This window comes from Buteo buteo, chromosome 8 (assembly GCF_964188355.1).
Source record: "Buteo buteo chromosome 8, bButBut1.hap1.1, whole genome shotgun sequence".
Lineage (NCBI taxonomy): Eukaryota > Metazoa > Chordata > Aves > Accipitriformes > Accipitridae > Buteo > Buteo buteo.
In genome coordinates, this window is record NC_134178.1 from 11,494,630 (window position 1) to 11,513,369 (window position 18,740).

The 18,740-nt window shown below is 40.6% G+C and overlaps 1 protein-coding gene across 1 annotated transcript in view; it reads left to right on the plus strand.

Annotated features, from left to right (window-relative positions):
- Nucleotides 1-141: 141 nt before the first annotated feature.
- HSF2BP (heat shock transcription factor 2 binding protein) overlaps nucleotides 142-18,740 on the plus strand; it is a 33,738-nt gene continuing 15,139 nt past the window's right edge. Inside the window, exons 1-5 of the mRNA XM_075033618.1 lie at nucleotides 142-197; nucleotides 2,398-2,548; nucleotides 7,399-7,502; nucleotides 15,373-15,511; nucleotides 18,179-18,296. Of these exons, the coding sequence (XP_074889719.1) occupies nucleotides 162-197; nucleotides 2,398-2,548; nucleotides 7,399-7,502; nucleotides 15,373-15,511; nucleotides 18,179-18,296 (548 nt within the window). The 5' untranslated portion in view covers nucleotides 142-161. The remainder of the gene's footprint in view (nucleotides 198-2,397; nucleotides 2,549-7,398; nucleotides 7,503-15,372; nucleotides 15,512-18,178; nucleotides 18,297-18,740) is intronic.

Consider the following 18,740-nt stretch of genomic DNA (forward strand, 5'->3'; position numbering starts at 1 on the left):
GGGCGCAAGCGCGGGAAGCAGCTGCCCGGGCCCCGCCCATCCCGCCGGCGGGGAGGGAGGAGCCACCGCTAGGGGCGGGGCCGGTGACGCGCGTGACGCCAGAGGCGGAGCCCTTCCCGCCCTGACTCCTTCCCACGAGGCGGGCGGCGGCCGTTGGCGCGATGCGGCGCCGCGCCGGCCTCGCTGGCGACGCGCAGGTAGCGCGCGCGGCCCGCCCCGCCCCGCCCCGCCCCGGCCCGCCCTCCGCGGTCGGGGTGTGAGGGAACCCCGCCGCGGGGGTCGGCTCCCCTGAGGAAGAGACGGTGGGAGTAGGGGGGGGGGGCTGCCCGCTGCGCCCCGCGGGGCCCTGAGGAGGCGATGGCGGGCTCGGCGAGGCCGAGGGCCGCGGGGGGACGGGGAGCCGGCTGTGTGAGGGACTCAGGGCTCGACCCTCCGGGTTCCTGCCCGGGCTGGCTGGGATTCTCTGTGGGGCGTTCGTCGCCGGGTTCAGCCCCCTGCCAGGCCGCGAAGGGGGATTCGGGTCACGCAGGTCGGGAGCTAAGTGAGGTACAGAGCTAGTAACTTGGCCTTTGCGCAAGAGGCCGGTGAGGACTGAAGTCTAATTTCCTACATCAGTCGCCTGCCGCTACTGTAAGGGGCTGGTCAGAAAACTCCATTGTCTGTATTTGCTTTTAACATACTGTTGTAGTGGGGGGAGATGTTGAGTAGCTGCTTAAGCAGAGGAAATAAAGCCTGTCTGTTGGAACTGCAGTATTGCAAAGATCTGTGTTTACAGTGGGAAATGTAAATGAGAACTTTCTCCTTGTTGTATATTTCATATCTCAATCCCAGTACCCCAGTAGCGTAGTTTATTTGACTTTAGCTTCTGCTAGTGAATAGAGCTATTTTTATGCCAGTACCAAATTATGCTCCATAATTTTGACCAGTACTGAATTGTCTTTCTGTCCTTCCTGTTTGCTGACATGAAGATGGTGTTCTTCCAGAGTCCTGTTGCCGTGTGTTTATTCCATACTTTCTTGAGACCTAAATGAGTTGTATTTTTCTTGAATCATGTAATGTGGTGGTACTTGGCCATACTAACTTTGCCATAAGCACTTCCTAAATGCAGCTTAGAGCATACAATTCAAGTTAAAAGTAAAATCTTTCTTCCATACCTTTACTGCGGCTTGGATGCCTCTGAACCGGGAAAGCTAGAACTGGCCTGTTCTGTCCCTAAAACTGTCTGGGTTTGAAAGACAGCTGGGAAAGAAAAAAAGTAGGAAGCAAAACTGAAAGGAAATCTTTACCCTGAGGAAGTAGGGAAGCAGAAAGAGAGAACTGTAGGAAAAGGTTGGAAAGGATGGAAGTACCAGGGCAGCACTGTATGTACCAGTGATAATGACCATTTGTCTTGTGCAGCTGGACTCGAGAGGACTGTGGGGATGGCATCTTTTGTACCTGTAGGAGATAGTTTCTTGTGTTGTTCTTAGTACCCTCTTCCCTCTGGAATAAGATGTGATACATAAAGGATCTCATTTTTTTCTGCACCATTCGCAATGCAGTGCAAAACAGTGCTAGGATGTATTATAATTTTGCTTTGTGAAAGCAAATTAGATAATTAATGTTTTAGGCAAAGGACGTTAAACCTTTTTTTAGTCTGTGTCTATATGGTAGCCTTTTTAAGATACAGCAGTGTGCACATGTACATACATCAGAAATTGGAGTTTAGGAGGTTTTTGGTACAGAAATTTCTCCACAATTTTAAAATTAATGCGCATTGTCTTGGACTGTGGAATTAAAGTTATTTTATAGCAATAGCTTGGCAGAAGAGGAAACTAATAAACATTTTTTGACTTAACGCAGGATTAAATTACTTTTTTGTGGGATTAGGTTGCAGATAGTTGCAAATATTTTTTGCTCTTCACAAAAGATGAATTCCTTTGAAAAAATACAATTTCCACTAAAAGAGGTGTTGTAATTTAGCAAGGTGACTGAGGATCTTGCAAATACTTGAGTTAATTAAAAAACTGAGTTATTATATCCTTTACAACAATCTCAAAACAATAGCTTGGCACTTGCATAGCTGCTCACATTTTAAAATGTGAATGTTAATTTTTACAGCATTCTGAGGTATGCTGCACACGTTAGGTGAAGAAACAGATGCAGAGAGGTAATATGATTTGCTTTAGGCCAGAGTGGCAAAAATTACAGTCAAGAGTCCACCTCGGAGACTTTTGGGTTTAGTTATTACCGGATAGTTCCCTTTTAAAAGGTTATGAATTTCTGAAATGCTGTAATACAAAGGAATATTTTTGTCAGACAGATTGTCCAGGATTCAAGCAGAAAAGCATTGCAAGGCTGTAACAGTGTCTTTGGTTGGTTGTTGGTTTGTTTGTGTTTGTTTTTATTTTATTTCAGAAGGCTGACACCAAGGAGGAATTTGTTAGAGTTAGAAGGAGGGATTTGGAAAGGCTGACAACTGAGGTTATGCAATTGCGGGATTTCTTACCCAAAATAGTAAATGGGGATATCCTGGGGACATTGCAGAAACTGGATGCTATTGAATCAAGTGAGTAGTACCATGTTACAAGCTCTTATAGTTTCTGCCAAAACTACTTAGAACAAACTATCATGCCCCTACAAAAAAGTTGTAGAGTTTGTGGAGGTATTCCACATTAAACTATGATGTTCAATGACTGCTTCAGTAAATTAATGTGTTGGTAATGAAGAAAACTACAAACTGGATTAGAAATAATAAGACATGTCAAATTAATCTTTAAAAATATTTTACTGTGGATAAAAACATACAGCTTCTCTTACTGCCTGAACTAAGTATCAGGAAAAAAGTGATTCCTCTTTGAGGAAAAGGCAAAAGCATTCTGTTTGTCAAAATGTCACTTTAGATGCACAGCAAAAACCCATGGTAAATAGCTGTGGATAAACAGTTCAATTTAAAGGAAGAGATAATATAGTTGTATTTAGCCTATCTTGTTTTTTAGCTTGTATGCTTTTATTGCCTTAAATATTCATAATAATAAAAAGAAAAGTTGCAGACTCTCTGTTACAAAGGTATTTTTACTGCTGTCCCCAAAGTCCAGTGTTTCAGTGTTATAATTCTCTGTGCATCATTTTTTTCAACAACTGCACCATTCCTGACGTGCCATCAGGACCAAATTGGAGTCAGCTCCATCCCTAGCCTGTAGCTTACATGCGGCAGTACAATTCACCTGTTCTTCTAGGAATTGGTTTTGTCTGAAAAGATGCGGGACAAGCACTGAGACAAATTGTAGAGGGTGTATCTTGTCTAGAATATCACATGAGGAATTGAAAATTAATTTGCAACAGCTGGCTAAGAAAGAGTAAGATAGAGGCTCGAGGCTTGTCTCCAATACCAAGTAATATATTGGGGCAGAGCTTCCAGCTGCCTCAGTGATCCACTCTTTGGAAAGATTCTTCCATGCCATCAAATACTAACAGTTGAAAAGACTGTACCACCTCTCCTGCTGCCAGTCAAGACGTCATCCGTGTCACAAGAAGTGATGCAGGATCTGGAAATGTTCCATTTATGCTATTGCAAGGCATCAAGGACTGTTTCCAGTTGCATTAAGTATTCAAGATCCTCAGCTAGTCAGATTCTTGTTTTATCTACTTTTATCAGTGCTCAGTCTCAAGATTTCTCTCACTGAGCCTTCTTTCACTCCTTGTGCCAGTCATCAAGGAGACACTGTTGGGCCCTTACAACAGCAGGTTTGTGGCATGAACATGGGGATATTAAGACTTTCTCAAATGTTCTGCTGGCTGGGCAGCATTCTCTGGGTCCTTTGGAGGAGTACCTGAAGCTGAGTCAGCCTTTGAACTCTCTTGAGTATATCCCCGCAATGGAGATTTCTCTTGCATTTAATGAAGCCATTTGAGTATTTATTCGGGCTCTTGCCATTGTTTGCCTCTACAGCTGGACAAGTCAAGTGGTGATTTTTGGTACACCAATCTGCTCCTGCCTCTGCAGCATGCAATAAAGCAGACTGAAAGGAGGCTTTGGAGCATACAGTTCACAAAAGGTTGGACATCACAGGGACACAAGCAGTCTTCAGTCTCAGAATGGTGAGCTTTGTGGTGCTGTTTACTAAATACAATCTCTTGGTGTTGGCATATGAAGCTTATAGGAGTCCTGGCAGATACTAGAGATGTTTTTTCACGTTGTTCTTGCAGAAGCCTAACGGGTTATTTGTACATCTCTCTAGGCTTTCATCAGCTATTGCAGTTTTCTAAGTATTATAAACATGAAGGGGTGAGCAGGTTGTTGTGCTCAAGAAGTGCAGATTAGAGTCAGAGACTTTCAACACCTCTGGCCCATTCAGTTGTGAGAATGATGGAGCCTTGAATAGCTTTAAGAAACCTTGAGATCTTTGCATGTTTCACTTGTATATCTAGGTCAATGGGATACCCATTTGCTATGGGAGCATCACATAGGTGGTATCTGAGATCTGAGCTGGCAACAGTCAATGCAACCAACACCTGCTTTTCGGGCTGGTGTCAGGGTTTTCACTAAGGCTTTTGCCAGCGTAATTGTTCATTTCAAAAACAAAGGTCCATTTTGTTCTTACTACCCTCCTCAGGAAGAGTGTTTGGCTCCAGGAATCTTAGAAAAATTTTCTGTATTATTATGCATATGTGTAGTGGAACTTGGTCCACTGGGGAAATGTTAAAAATTGCATTTAACATTGATCTAGCATTTGGATCAGTAGAATTGGAATTCCATCCCTTGTTGGCATTCACTGTAATTATACTCAGTTCTCTACCTCCCAGAGCTTTGAGATTAGATCTCTGGTCCAGAAAATCTCCTGATGCGACCTATAGCATGGATGAGAAAGTCCACCTCGCCTGAAATGTGGGCCTCCTTTTGTTGTGTGCAATGCCTCCTTCTGCTTTTGAGTCTGCTGTCTGTCTCGGGAGCAAATGCAACTTCTTCCCAGAGTCTGATTTACCACTGCAGTGGTAAAATTATGTATTCCCTGTTTGTACAATGCCATTTCATGTTTTTTTGCTCTTCCAAGTTGATAGTGAAAGCTGCTGCTTGACTTGGTGGAGGTAGACAGTCTGAACCTCAAGATTTTAGTGTCAAGAGGGAAGGAACTTTCTAACCAGGGGCTGGGACTTGCAGCCAGTGGGAGAACCTGTCAGGCTTCCCTGTGTGCTGCTCAGGACCACAGTGTGCACGAGTGAGCAGCACAGCTGCAGTCTTCAGTGTCAGCGAAATGTCTGCTGCTTGTTCTGCTGCTGTGTGTCAAGAGGCTGCCTAATGTCAGGACTGGTGCATGCAACCTTGAATTCTCTTCAGAGCAAAGGCATGCACAGCTGGGAGAGCTGACAGGGCATAATGGCAGGAGTTTCCACAAATGAAGCATAGGTAGAAGTAGGTCTCTCTTCAGCAGCTTCCAATATTACCCCCCCTTTTTTTTTCTTTTTTTTCTCCCCCCCCCCCCCCCCCCCCCCAGACATCAAACATCGTAATACCTTAGAGGAGGTTGACGCATCCTTCTTTTATCTGGAGGACTCAAAAAAAAAAAAAAAAAAATACAGGTAGCATTGAGTTAGCACTCAGTAATTAATATTATTCCCCTTCTCCTGGCTCAGTTTTGGTTCCAGGACTTTTCAAGTCTGCCAGTGAAGGATGTGGCACCTTTGTGTGTCTGCTGGCTGCGCTGATGCTGGATTCAGGATGGATCCATCCTCTCAAAAGCTGGAAGTGATTCTTCTCATACAGGAGAGCTTGTTTCCTTGCAGTGAGAGAGATTTTCACTGGATATACTTACCTGGCAAGGATAAATAGGTTCTTGGTCTGCTATTGGTAAGCAGAGCATGCCCTACTCATGCTCAAGGCATCTTTCAGTCAAGTACTTAAGACTCACACCCACAGAGTAATAGGTGCGTGGAACTGTATTTTCTTTACTTGACAGAAGGAAAGAAAGTTTCCTGCCACTGACCAGAGTTATTCCGCAAAAACTCAATGAATCCATTCCCCCCTTCATTCTTTTCCTTTGGATTGCAGGATTGAAAAGAACTGAATGCTTGGAGAGCATGTCCTGGCACATATAATGTTTCCTAGGAGTGGACCCTTGCCTTGCCTCTTTGACTTCTGTTAAAAAGTCCTAGTGTTCGTGGCTTAGAGTCACACAAGGGCTGAGTGGAAATACATTCTGCCTCTTTAGAAAGCTGTTTGTGGCTAGATTATCTTCCTGTATACTTGCTGCTCAAAGTAATGTGTATGTATTTGAGATGATGACATTTTGTCAATTAGGACCAAAAAAGAAAGGATTTTATTTCCAAACAATGTAGAATTACCTAATAAAATGCCAGAATCCAAGCTTTTTGGATATAAAGACTTTTTTTTTTTTTTTAAATGATGTTATCTTTTTATGATTGAATTTGGTATGCTCTTTGGTAAATACATTCAAAAATATTGACCACATATAAGGGGAAGTACTTGAAGTATTTTAAGCCATAGACCATACTCTCATGATCAAGGGTATGGCGCTCGAAGTGCGGTGTAACTTGTTTTTTAGGCTAATCAAAATTACAGTAGATGCTGTTTGAACATTACTTTTTGGAATTACTTAAATGCGTTTCCTTTTTTCAGTATAAATGCTAAACATCCAGAACCGTGGTTTTTAAAGTAAAATACAATATACAACAGTTATTAAAAATATCCTTCAAAGTGAATTTTTTAAAACAGACGTCGTGATTGTGAAATATAACACTTTTAACTTGATTTTGATTCACTAAAATGAAGCGTCTAAATTGGAATGTATTTCTGATAACATCAGAGATTAATTTTTTAAGGGAGTTGTAAAATTTGCTTGTCACTGACATAATGTTTAAATAGTTTATAATGTCTTATAATACTTTTTAATCTAAAATGTTTGGAGTAGTTGCATTTCAGTCTTACTATTCATATAATTTGTACATTGTATATTGAAACACTTTTGACTGATCTTGGTATTCTTTTTCTTAGATTTTCGCTATACTCACTGAATTTCAAAGATACCAGACACAAAAGCCATCATGAAAACAAACAAAAAAAGTAGAAAATTGATTAAATTTTTAAAAATCCCTAAGGAGCTGGAGCTCGAGCTCAGTTCCAGAATAGTATCTTATTGGCACACCGTGTTTAACAGCTAGATGTGATTCTTTCAGTCTTTTCCTGTTTTAAATTGGAAATGTCATGTTTGTTTAGTTTCTTGTAAGAACTGTTGAAATGTGGTAAATTGTGATACGCAGTTTAGCCACGAGGAGGTGATCGAACACAAGCAAATAGTTAAAGCACCGCATTAATGTTGTACTCGGTGGATTCGTTTTTCTTTAGTGCAAGCCCGTTGGTCATAACTTACTGCTTCGTTTATCTGATTTATCCTATCATAGACATGGAGAAAAAGGAGGAGGAAATAGAGCAGCTGAAAATGGATTGTGAACACTTCAGAGCCCGTCTGGAAACAGCCCAGGCAGATTGCATGAGGGAGAAGAAGGTATACTTGCTGTCAGAATAATGGTATCTGTATGCTTGAGTTCTAATAAGAAAAGCAGTAATGATCAGTTTTTCATGTTCATGTCACAAAATACATCCTCAGCCTGAAAAACAATCTGGGATTTCTATAAGTTCATAACTGGTGTTCATAATTGGAACCAATGTTCATAATTTACCTATAAGTTCATAACTAATGGTTTTTTCCCCTTGATATTTCTAGACCAAAAGGGTCAATATTATAACAAGACAAAATATAATACCATACGGTACCCAAACGTATTCGGTGTGTACAAGTACAGGTACAACCGACAGTTGGTCTCCCACTTACGCACATAACCCTTGCATAACTGCATAGACGTCTCAACTTCCATACTGCGCGAGGTGCAGTTGTATGGGGTTACATTATGTGCTTCTTGGCTGGGTTTGTTTTGATGTGTGTAAGTTAAAAATCAGCCCTGAGCTTTTTGTTTATATTAACATGTTGAAGTAGAACATTGGGAATTTGGGAAGATTGTGGTATAGCTGGCATCAAAAGGTCCTTTGCAGAATCAGTTCTTTTGAATTTAATGTAACTATAACATAAGAGGACAATAGAAGATAATGTAAGCAATGCAACGTACAAAATGAAACTGGCCTCTCTTTTGGCTTGCTGTAAGCTGTGTGCCTTTGTTTAGTTTTAATAGTCTTTCTCAATGCACCTATTGATCCAACTGCCATGTACAGCTGTGAGTCAAAGAACAATTACAGGGCTCCTTTTGCTCTGTCAATATTGTATTTAGTGTTTATGAGAGGGGAGATTTTTAACAATGAAGGAATAGCAAAGACTGTGACTTCCCAGACTGTGGGTCTTCTGTGAAGCCATTGGGGTTCAAATAGGATCACACAGACTAGTGGCTTAATTTCTGAGAGGTGTGAGAATCAGTTGTGATTATTTGCTGCAAAAGTTCATTTCCTTGGAGCTGACAGCTATCTTCAGTAGTCCGCAGAAGCTCACTTTGTTTCTAGAGTTAGCATCTGCCAGCCTTGGGATTGCATGAAGACAGATGAATCTACAGAAATGTTTTCATTTGAAAAGGAATAAATGAAGAGTTCAGACATGCAGTTTTAGGGCACATCTGTGTGGACAAGTCATTCTGGAATGAAGTTTGGTATGAATGTAAAGTGTGACGGAATAGTTGTCTATTCCTTACTTCAAAATAAGTATCTTCTGGGATAGCTGTTGCAGTTCAGCAATAGGTCCATGGTTAGTTTTGCTGTGCACCCAGGTCTTTAGTTATATAAGCATCCAGGATAAAATCTCTGTAAGATTTAATGTTGCTGCTTTAATATTAATGAAGTGGGTTCCACCTTTTATCCTTGTTAATATTACAAAATAAATGGCAGGTGGTTTAGGTTTGTGATTTCTTTTGGATGAAAATTTTACTTAAAGCATGGATAATTTACTAAGAGTAGTTGTTGTCTGGTGTTCCTGATCAAAGCTCTTCTATTCATATCTTTGCTGTTGTGCAGGATACACTGGTTGGCTAAATGGCTTCTGTTATATGCCGCAAAGGTGTGTTTGTCAGAGTGAATTGTGCTTATGTATGTTGTGAAATCCTTTAGCTCTTTGGGATAAAAGAAGACGGTGTATGTGTATGTGTGATTTTTTTGTTTTGTTTTCTTTTGTTCCTGTTAATCACTTTGCATGGTGTTTTTCATTTGGCTGCTGTTCTGCTATAGGCATCCTTGTGTATAGTTTCTGAATTATTTGCTACATATATATCTTCTGAAGGAAAAGGAAACGATTCTCTGAAACAAACATAAAATAAATGCATTTTCTATTTGAGCCGTGTCCTTTTCTTAGGGGATCATAAATCAACATTTTGCATTCCAAAATTTCTGTGCAGTGCTGTATCACTGATGAGGGCATTGCTGTGCTTTCTGAACCTGAGCAAAAGTTGAAGTGCACATGTTATTCTTGGCCAATGTCTTGTTTGTCTATCCATAGTTATGTACTTAAGCACTGCTGTATTCTTGTGCCTTGACCCTTTCCTGAAGATGGTGATGTTGCATAGCACAGTGATTGCTTCGTGATGTGAACTCTCGGGAGTGTTGCTTCCAGCTAGGTTATTTGCTTTTGCAGGGTCCGTTTATTTTCCTGGCTCTTGAATGTACTATTTTGTTTTCCTTGCTTCGTATCTTTGTTCTGATACTGCTTTTGATCTATTAAAAATTCTGGCATTTCTTGTGCTGGCTTTGCATCCTTGTTGGGGGATCTAACTTTGGTATTACAGAGTTTTATGTCTTACTAGTCAGTATTAGCATCCAAATGCAAAATGCAAATAAAATGTATTAAAAGATACATTTTCCTAAGACAAGGACAGTGCAGAGAAGAAAAGCAGGGACAATATAGGGGTTAGACAGGAAGATGCCTGTGGACATTTTGTTGATGCATGTGGTGGCAGAAAAGCTGGTAGGTCTGGCAGTGAGTTATGCAAAAGATAAAAATTGGCTAACCTGCTTAAAAATTATCAAAGTATTATGAAATAAGAGACTTTTCCTGGGACTTCTATGCCTAGGGAATCAGCAGCAAGTGTCAGTCTTTTCACCTAAAAGGCGAAAGAGACTCCAGAGAGTAAATATGCACAGGAGTCTGCTTGATAATTTTAATTTGAACTTTACAAATCCTAGCCTGTGTATTCCATTAGCAGTATGATAAAGCAATGCAAATCAGGCTGTCAGGTGTGATACAGGGGGCTGGGTAGGTAATTAATGACAAAGTACAAGCAGCTTTGTACTGGTTGATATCATGTTATGTAAATTTTCAGATGAGTTTGTTTCTATTCTTTCCAAACCCTCATCACAAAACATTGAGGTGAACCCCCAAAATGACAAGATACTTATTTTAAAATCTTGATGGGAATACATAGTTGAAAGTTTTGTTTGTTTACTTGCTTTCAAAATTCACATAGAAAAGATTCCTTCTCATTTCCCCATACTTCATCCTGATAGCTAAACACACAGGGGAGGCTGGGCTGAGGAGGGTGCTTTCTGCAGTGAATCTGAAAATCCCATGCCCACAAAATGGGCAGAGCAAGATCCTTCTGCTCTTTTGATGTCGTGTGATCTGTGATTCTCTCTCTCTCTCTTTTAATACTTGAGTTAGCATCATTTTTCTTGATGGCCTTTATCTTTCCCTGCAGCACTGTCTAATACCACCCCACTCCAAGTTAGCAGGGAGCACCCATCTGCCCTGAGAGACCACAGACTGCAGTATCCCTGCCTTGATCTCACTGTCCGCACTAGCTCTAAGCTGGGAGGTGCAGCAGCTTCATTACCCCTGTGGCAGTCGGTAGGAAGCCAGTGAGACCTCAAATCATACCTAGTCTCATGATCTTCTTCTGGCCAACTTCCCATGTGATTGGAAAAAAGTACTGCCAAATTGGAATTGTGTCCTGGTCATGTTGGATTGCTCTGTTGTTTCTTTATGCTTTGTGGCAAGCACCACTGAGCAGCTCACTTAGATGATGGATGCACAATGGTGCCTGGGCTTTCTTGGTATGAAAGGCCCTCTAAACTTCAAACTTTAGGTGTGTTTTTCCAGGGACTCTGTCTTACTTTGCCACTGCTGATCAGGAATATGCCAATAGAAAAAAGTTGGAAGAGGTGATAGTATTTATCCAAGATATCCAGCAACTCTACCGTGTTGGCTAAGGCAAAGTCTGTTTTGAAAACCAAAACTCTCCCTTTCTATAAGATGTTTCCAGTATCTTTTGTAAGGTGTCTGGAAAGGCTGACCTCTGATGCTGAAATCCCTTCTCTCTCGAAGAGACATGTAGCTGTTTGCTTAGGAGGAGTAGACTCTCCTATCAGACTTCTCTAGGTGCCACTCAGTCTCAGTGGGTCACTTGGTCTGACCTTGCGGAGAGGCTTCTGGTTACTGTCAGCCTCCACAATGTACTTACTACTTAGATATAGCTCAGGAGAGAAGGTATGTATCTGTAACCGGTCTGAGTTTGCCACCCCCACCCCATCATTTCATATATGGCCGTGATGTTGTTTCTTGTTCTGTCCCTTAGCCTAGAATCTTGTTTTGACTGATACAAAGTGCAACCAAAATTTCCTTGGGCTATTTCAGGAGAAACTAGACCTTCGCCAGCAGCTGAATGAGGCCAAGCAGCAGCTCCTGCAGCAAGCAGAGTATTGCACAGAAATGGGTGCAGCAGTGTGCACATTGTTATGGGGTGTATCTAGCAATGAGGAAGCTGTTAAAACCATTCTAGGAGGAGTAAGTATGGCAGGTGAATACTTATCGGTGGTAATGCTGTTAGGCCTTTTAAAATGAGGACCTTGCTTTGTAACACACTTTAATATAAGGATATATTTCAGAATCTAATTGGACAGCAAAAATGTTTTCTGAATTGTATATTCTTTGAGAACAATCCATTCTCATTTAAGAAGTGTTGGAACTACAAAGTGTTATGAAGCAGGCTGGGAATAAATGCAGTAGTTAATCCTTATGTTACCAAACAAGGATTATCTGTTTTGCACCACACAGTTAAACTGGAAGCAAGGGTGCAGCTAGCACAATGTAAATATCTTTGCAAGCTAACAGAAAAAGAAAATAATTCATGGGCACATGCAGCACTTCCAATACCTGTAGAGAGCTTGGAGGAGCTATTTCCATGGAAGGAAGACAGATCATCGATTCACAACTTTAAATCTTTGTGCTGCCTGAATACTTGCATGACTCTTGGAAATTTAGAGAGCCTAGCTGCTAGTGAATCTTATTAAATCTTCAATGCTAAATGTGGATAGGTAGCTTATTTGAAAAAAAAAACCCCAACAAAAAACCCAGACCAAACCCCAAAACAAAAACAGTTTATGACAATAGTAATATTACAACTAACACAGTTTCGCTGCCAAGTGCAGCTGATGGAAATAGGAGGGATCAGAGGATCAGGCCTGATAAAAAATATGATTTTCAGTCTTGTCACAGCCAACATGAGAAGGAATTGTTGTATTTAATCTGAGTGAAGTGATGCCACAGTTTCTTCTGGCTTGATTTTTTTCAGCAGCATGATGAACAGCTGAGTGAATAGGATTAGTTCATTATAGTAAGTGGTGAACTAGTGTGTTTGTAAGAGGCTTTCCAGTTTTGGTGCACCAAAATACAATTATAACTTTATATTGGGTATTGGAAAGCTGTACAGTAATACCTTTTGGTGATAACATCTGATGATTCAAGATCCAAGCAGCAGCAGTTACTAAGGAAAAAAAGTCTGTAAAACCACTGTATAAAGCAGTTAACAATAATAATAAAAAAAAGGCAGGTGGGTACTGCAGAGCCCTCACATAGCAACAAAACCAGTATAAAATTACATTCTGTATTTTCACAACAGTTTATAACTGTAAGAGTTGACAATATTTAGTGACTAGCTGTTGTTATTTGACTTGTGAGACAGTATTGAAATGGTATGTTTCCCACAAGCAAAACGCTAGCAGTGATGAAAATGACTGTATTTTTACAAATGAGAGTAAAATTAGTAGAAACCTTGTTGAAAGCAGGTAAGATTGACTGAAATGATGCTTGGAACCAGTGTACCATTTGTGTCCATATGGGTTGAGAAGGTCAAAACTCGGGCAGTAAATTTGAAATTAGCACAAGTCGTTTTCAAGGCAGTGGGGGAGAGATGCCTACTGTTTCTATCCATGCATAACATTTCTAGAGAGAACTTGAAGAAACATCCAGAGAAGCAGCATGAGAGAGAGTTTTCAAGGATGCCTAGTTGCATGTGCCAAAAAAGAAGTAAATTAATTCCCATGAGATTGTTTTAGATGTCTTTCAAAAAACTTCAACCAGATATCCACGTGACAGGACTCTTACATGGAAATGCAAACTGAAGGTTTGATTTCAGAACAATATCAAGACTTGCTTCAACTTGAGAAATTTTGGATCCTACAAGGTGGTCTGCTACTTCAGTTATCTGCTAAGCCATTTGTCACCATTATATTTTAAGGCAGCAATTTTGCACATTAGCTGATATTTTCATGCAGGAGTTACTTGGACAGCAAAGGGTTCATTGCACCATCTGAGCTCAAGCACCTTAATGGCGGCTCTCAGAACTGTCCGTATCTCCGTGTCTGTGGGTGAGACATTTTTCAGTCCCATGAAAATACTGTCAAGCTAAGAAGAGACTGCACAGAGTACGTAATGTTTGCTATTTATAAACTTGATTGGTCTTTGCTGCAGCTCCTCAGACCTCACTGCTAGTTAATTAATGGCTGTTTGGAAAGAAGGTTCAGCAGAGGATACCAGCAGCACCTCAAGAGACTGGCAAATAGAATATTTTGCGTGTTTTTTGTGCAACATACCAATGACTTAGTTTGCTTAGTACTCTAAGCATGGAGCTTAGTACTCTAAGCATAATAGCTCATACTACTTTGCTACAGTAGGCTCTCTTCACTTTTCTCTCATGCCCTCTGCTTCTTGAACTATAGTCACTGCTTATGTTAAAATTGCCATTTTTGAGGTGTGGTGTCCATATAAGCATAAAAAGTACATCCAGCACATGCAGAAGTGCACTTTTTTCCATTTTCTTTCTCCATGATCCCTTCGTTCCTGTTATTCTGGGATCACAGTATCATTTGTGAAGATGTTGAGTATTGGCTGACACTGCTTTTTATGCCCACTTGCTGGAGTCACCCCACAGGAACTGTACATCTTTGATGTGGTGAATGTGCAGCAGTGGAGGAATAAATAAATGTTACCAGTAGCTTTGCACATATTGTGAAAGCAGTAGTTTTGACAAACTATTAAAATTTTTAGTCACTGCAAAATGAATAAAAGTTCAGGTGTTTCTAGGACTGTCCCATTTGGTTGCTGCTGGGAATGACTAAAAGTGTCAGCTGCTTCATGAACAACTGGCAAAATTATTAAAGACACTGGGAAACCTGGCATTATGGGCTCTCTGCTATACTATTTTTATTATGAAAGCCAGCATCATCTGTGTGAAATAGTGTTCCAGGAATGTTTTACAAGTCAGAATTATTAATACACAGAAACAGTTCTCTGTCCTTCTTTGTGGGCTCTGTCTGCACCTCTGACCAGGCTCTTTGACCTGCCCTGAGCTTTGTACCAGGTGGCTGCTTCCTCAACTGAGATACCCCAAAATGGAGCAGTATTCCAGCTGAGGGGAGAAGACTGCATAACATAATTACGGGCTGTACTCCTGCTTGTATGGTTTGGTGTGATGATCGTCTTTCTAATGTGACATTGCTGACTTAAATTCAACCTGTGACCCAGGAGGGACTTCCATTTCCTTTTCTAAAGAACTTCTACCTAGCCTGTTGTTCTCTATCCTGTATGGAGCAATTAATGAATCCTGGTAGGATCCAATTGAGTTCTGCTTTTTGCTGGGTATTTCACTGGTTTTCTTAGGAAATTCCTGTCAAGTCACTATGTTAGGCTGCTTTCCAGTCTTCAGCTGGATAGGGTTTTGACGAAAGCTGCTGTAGTAGGCCACGTAAATGTGAAACACCTGGTGCAGCTATTGCAAAGCAAAGAGAGAATGTCCTCACTCTTGAAAATAAGCTATAATTCTGCTGTTTGCTATATATTATTGTGGGTTTAGGAGATAAATATGCAATGCTTTAGTTTTATAAATAAATGTGTCATTGAGTGGTTTCCCACTTTCTTCTGAGGTAATGGTTTCAAATATTAGGGGATCAAACATGTCACTTAGTGCATACCTGTTATTTTATGTTGTTTTATGAAGTAACTGGGTGTTTTAGTAATTTTGAAGATTGTCTAATTTTACTGTAGCATCTAATAATCATAGTTGCTGTAGTGTGTATAATCTTTTTTTTTTTTTTTTCCTCTGCACTTCCAGAGTAAAGCAGTAAAGTTTTTCACAATCGCTGCACAGACCATGGAGAGCTTTGTGAAGTCATTAAGTGAAGACATGAAACAGCAGGATCTGGATTCTAATGAAAATCAGTTTGTATTAGCTTTGGCAGGGATTGTAACAAGTAAGTTAATGTTATCTTTCAGAATAGCATTCCATGTGTACTAGGAATTTCTATATTGCCTTATATGTGCTGCAGTAAGTACAACTTTTCAAAGTTTGGTGTTTAGTCAATGTTGATATCTTGGTTGACTTCCTAGTCTTTTAAAGTCCTAGCAGATTTTGTCATTTACGCTTCTGTGAGGCATTGTACTGTCAGTGACACAGTTCAGGGTTGGACAGGTAAGAGCCATTGAGTTCTGAAATTCCCTAACATGTCTGCTCCATCTGGAGTAAAGCAAAGACCATTCTGCCATGCTCACCATAGTTTGTAAATGTCAAGCAATTTACTTTCTGAATCGCCAGTAACACTAACATCTTCAAGATATATGAATTGCAGATGTTGCAAGTAGATCCACCCCACCTTAAGGTATGTGCTCAGCATTTTGAAACTGTTTAAGATTTTTTTTGCTGCCAGATGGACCCCACCTTCACTGTCCTGAGTCCATAGTGCTAAGAGAAGTAAAAGGTAATAGACCTGACTTCCATACCAAATGTTTCTTTTTAGGGTCAGAAAATAAGTAGAAAGCCACAGATCTATCTTAGTATGGCTGTCCTTGGCTTGGAAGGCTGTGAGAAATGGGATTGATGCATCATCTGCATTTTTGTGAAACTGTGCAACTGTCAAAATGACACTAATGACATGATGCAAGATAGATGAAATAGTGGGTATTTATACAAATAAGTGAATCTTGCATTAATGGCTTTGTTGAATGTATGATTTTAGGTGTTGTGGTACCATCAAAGATTGTAATAAAAAACAATATGTGATGCATTATGCCACTGTACCAAGGTGGAATCCAGTTCTCTCCAATTTCTTCATTGAAAAAAAAAACCCAAACCCAAACAAAAAAAGCATAGCAAAAGTAAAGTCTCAACAAAGAAAATGTTTAAAGGCTGGGGTGGGGGGCTGCCTGAGAAGGAATCAGGATGGTGGAATGAAATCTCGCTTCACTGAAGCTGATAGAAATTTTGCCAGTGAATTTGATATTACCAAGGTTTGTTTCTGTAATTTGGGAAAGCAGGTTGCTGAAACTCAAATGAGATAAAGGGTAGTCAGATGAATGATGTAGAAGGTACCAGTTTAATCCTCCTAGTTACACTGTAAAGTAGTATTACACTAGAAAGCAGTATTAAAAGAACACTGAGGAGGTGGTCATGAAGTGCCAAGTATTCAGAAGTTAGAAAACACCAGAACAGAAGTTCTCAGTGCAGTCATAACACAGCCCAGCATGCAAAAACATTGCAATAACCGTCTTTAATTATATGCTGTGTCCATAATACCTCTGCCTATTCTGAGGGTAAAAAAGGCATCATGATGTACATGCACAGGAGAGAGAAACTGAGGCTGCATGAAAGTGGAAGAACTGTATCATGCAGCAGGTCCGCAAACTTTCCCTGAATGGGAGGCCAGGGAACCAGGTTCTGTCACTAGTTACATACGCTGCACTTTATGTGTTTGGAGGAGGCTTAGCCAGTTGCACAGTACAGAGAAGCTTGGGTTGCTGGAAGATACCTCTTGCACTTAAGGATGCCCTAAAGTATGGGGCAAGCGTAAGGGAAAATACTAAAAGAAAGTCTGCTTTGGACCAGTAGTCTTTGGAAATATTTTTACCTTTTGGTTTGTGCATGAATAATGCAACACTTGCAGAGAGGTAGGAAAAGAGCTTTTGAGTAGATGTCCACGAGAGTTTTGGTTGTGTAATGTGCCAGATGTATTGGATTGAGCAATTGTAAACCGATGTCCTGGTTTCAGCTGGGATAGAATTAACTGTCTTCCTAGTAGCTGGTACAGTGCTATGTTTTGAGTTCAGTATGTGAAGAATGCTGATAACACTGATGTTTTCAGTTGTTGCTCAGTAGTGTTTAGACTATAGTCAAGGATTTTTCAGCTTCTCATGCCCAGCCAGGGCACCTGACCCAAACTGGCCAACAGTGTATTCCATACCATGTGACGTCCCATCTAGTTTAGGAACTGGCAAGGGGGGGGGGGCAGGGATTTCGCTGCTCGGGGACTGGCTGGGTGTCGGTCGGCGGGTGGTGAGCAATTGCCCTGCGCATCATTTGTACATTTCAATCCTTTTATTACTACTGCTGTCATTTTGTTAGTGTTATCATTATCATTATTAGTTTCTTCTTTTCTGTTCTATTAAACCGTTCTTATCTCAACCCAGGAGTTTTACTTCTTTTCCTGATTTTCTCCCCCATCCCACTGGGTGGGGGGCGAGTGAGTGAGCAGCTGCGTGGTGCTTAGTTGCTGGCTGGGATTAAACCACGACACCAATCTGCAATCTTGTTTCTTTAAAGTGGGACCTGTAATGGTCAGCTTTGCTTCAGTCCCACATCATTTGCGGATGAATCCAACCTTTTGTTTCATAATTCACTGTCTTATTATTAGGATACTGGCCACTCTTAATAAATATTTTAATTACCAAAGTAGAATTACGAAGGGGTTTGACCAGTATAATTTGCTGCTTCAGTATTTGCTATTTAGATGAGTATAGTTTGAAGTTTATATAGATGCCATAGTTCATTCTTCACAGCTGACATATCTTTTTAGTGGTTCTGATAATTAGCATAAACTTTTGCTTGAAACATGATTTTTATGATGATGTTTTCTGTTCTCCCACAGATGTGGCTGCACTGGCATGTGGCCGTGAGTTCTTGGTTAGTTCAAGTCGTGAATTACTGGACACAATGATGCACCTCCTGGGAGACATGAAGCCAGGACTCTGTACCAAGTTTAAAGTGTATGATGAATTTTTTTTTCCTTGAAAATGAAATGCATTATCTTGCAGTGTGGGTCACAGTGATGATAGTAGTTTTCACACTCTCATTATTTCCTTTCTTGGAGAGGAAACAATTTTTGGAAACCCTTTTCACAGTAGCATCCCTTGCGGATATACCAGGCTTGGCTACAAGGCTAGCTTTATCCGGGTTTTGTGTCCCTTGGGAAGTCTCTTAATCACCATAATATTGTAGAGATGAGCAGGGATGCAGTCTTCTACCTTAGGAGGGGCTTATCAGTTGAGGGTCAGATAAGGAAGGTATGAGGTCAAGTTTTAAAACAGAGAGGATGTGGGAAATGTGGACTCATATTTATTCCCTTCTAATATGAAGACACTAAAATGCTGCATCTGCTTAGTGAAGAAAGTGAGTTATATATCTGCTAAGAGCAAAAATTAAATTAGTTT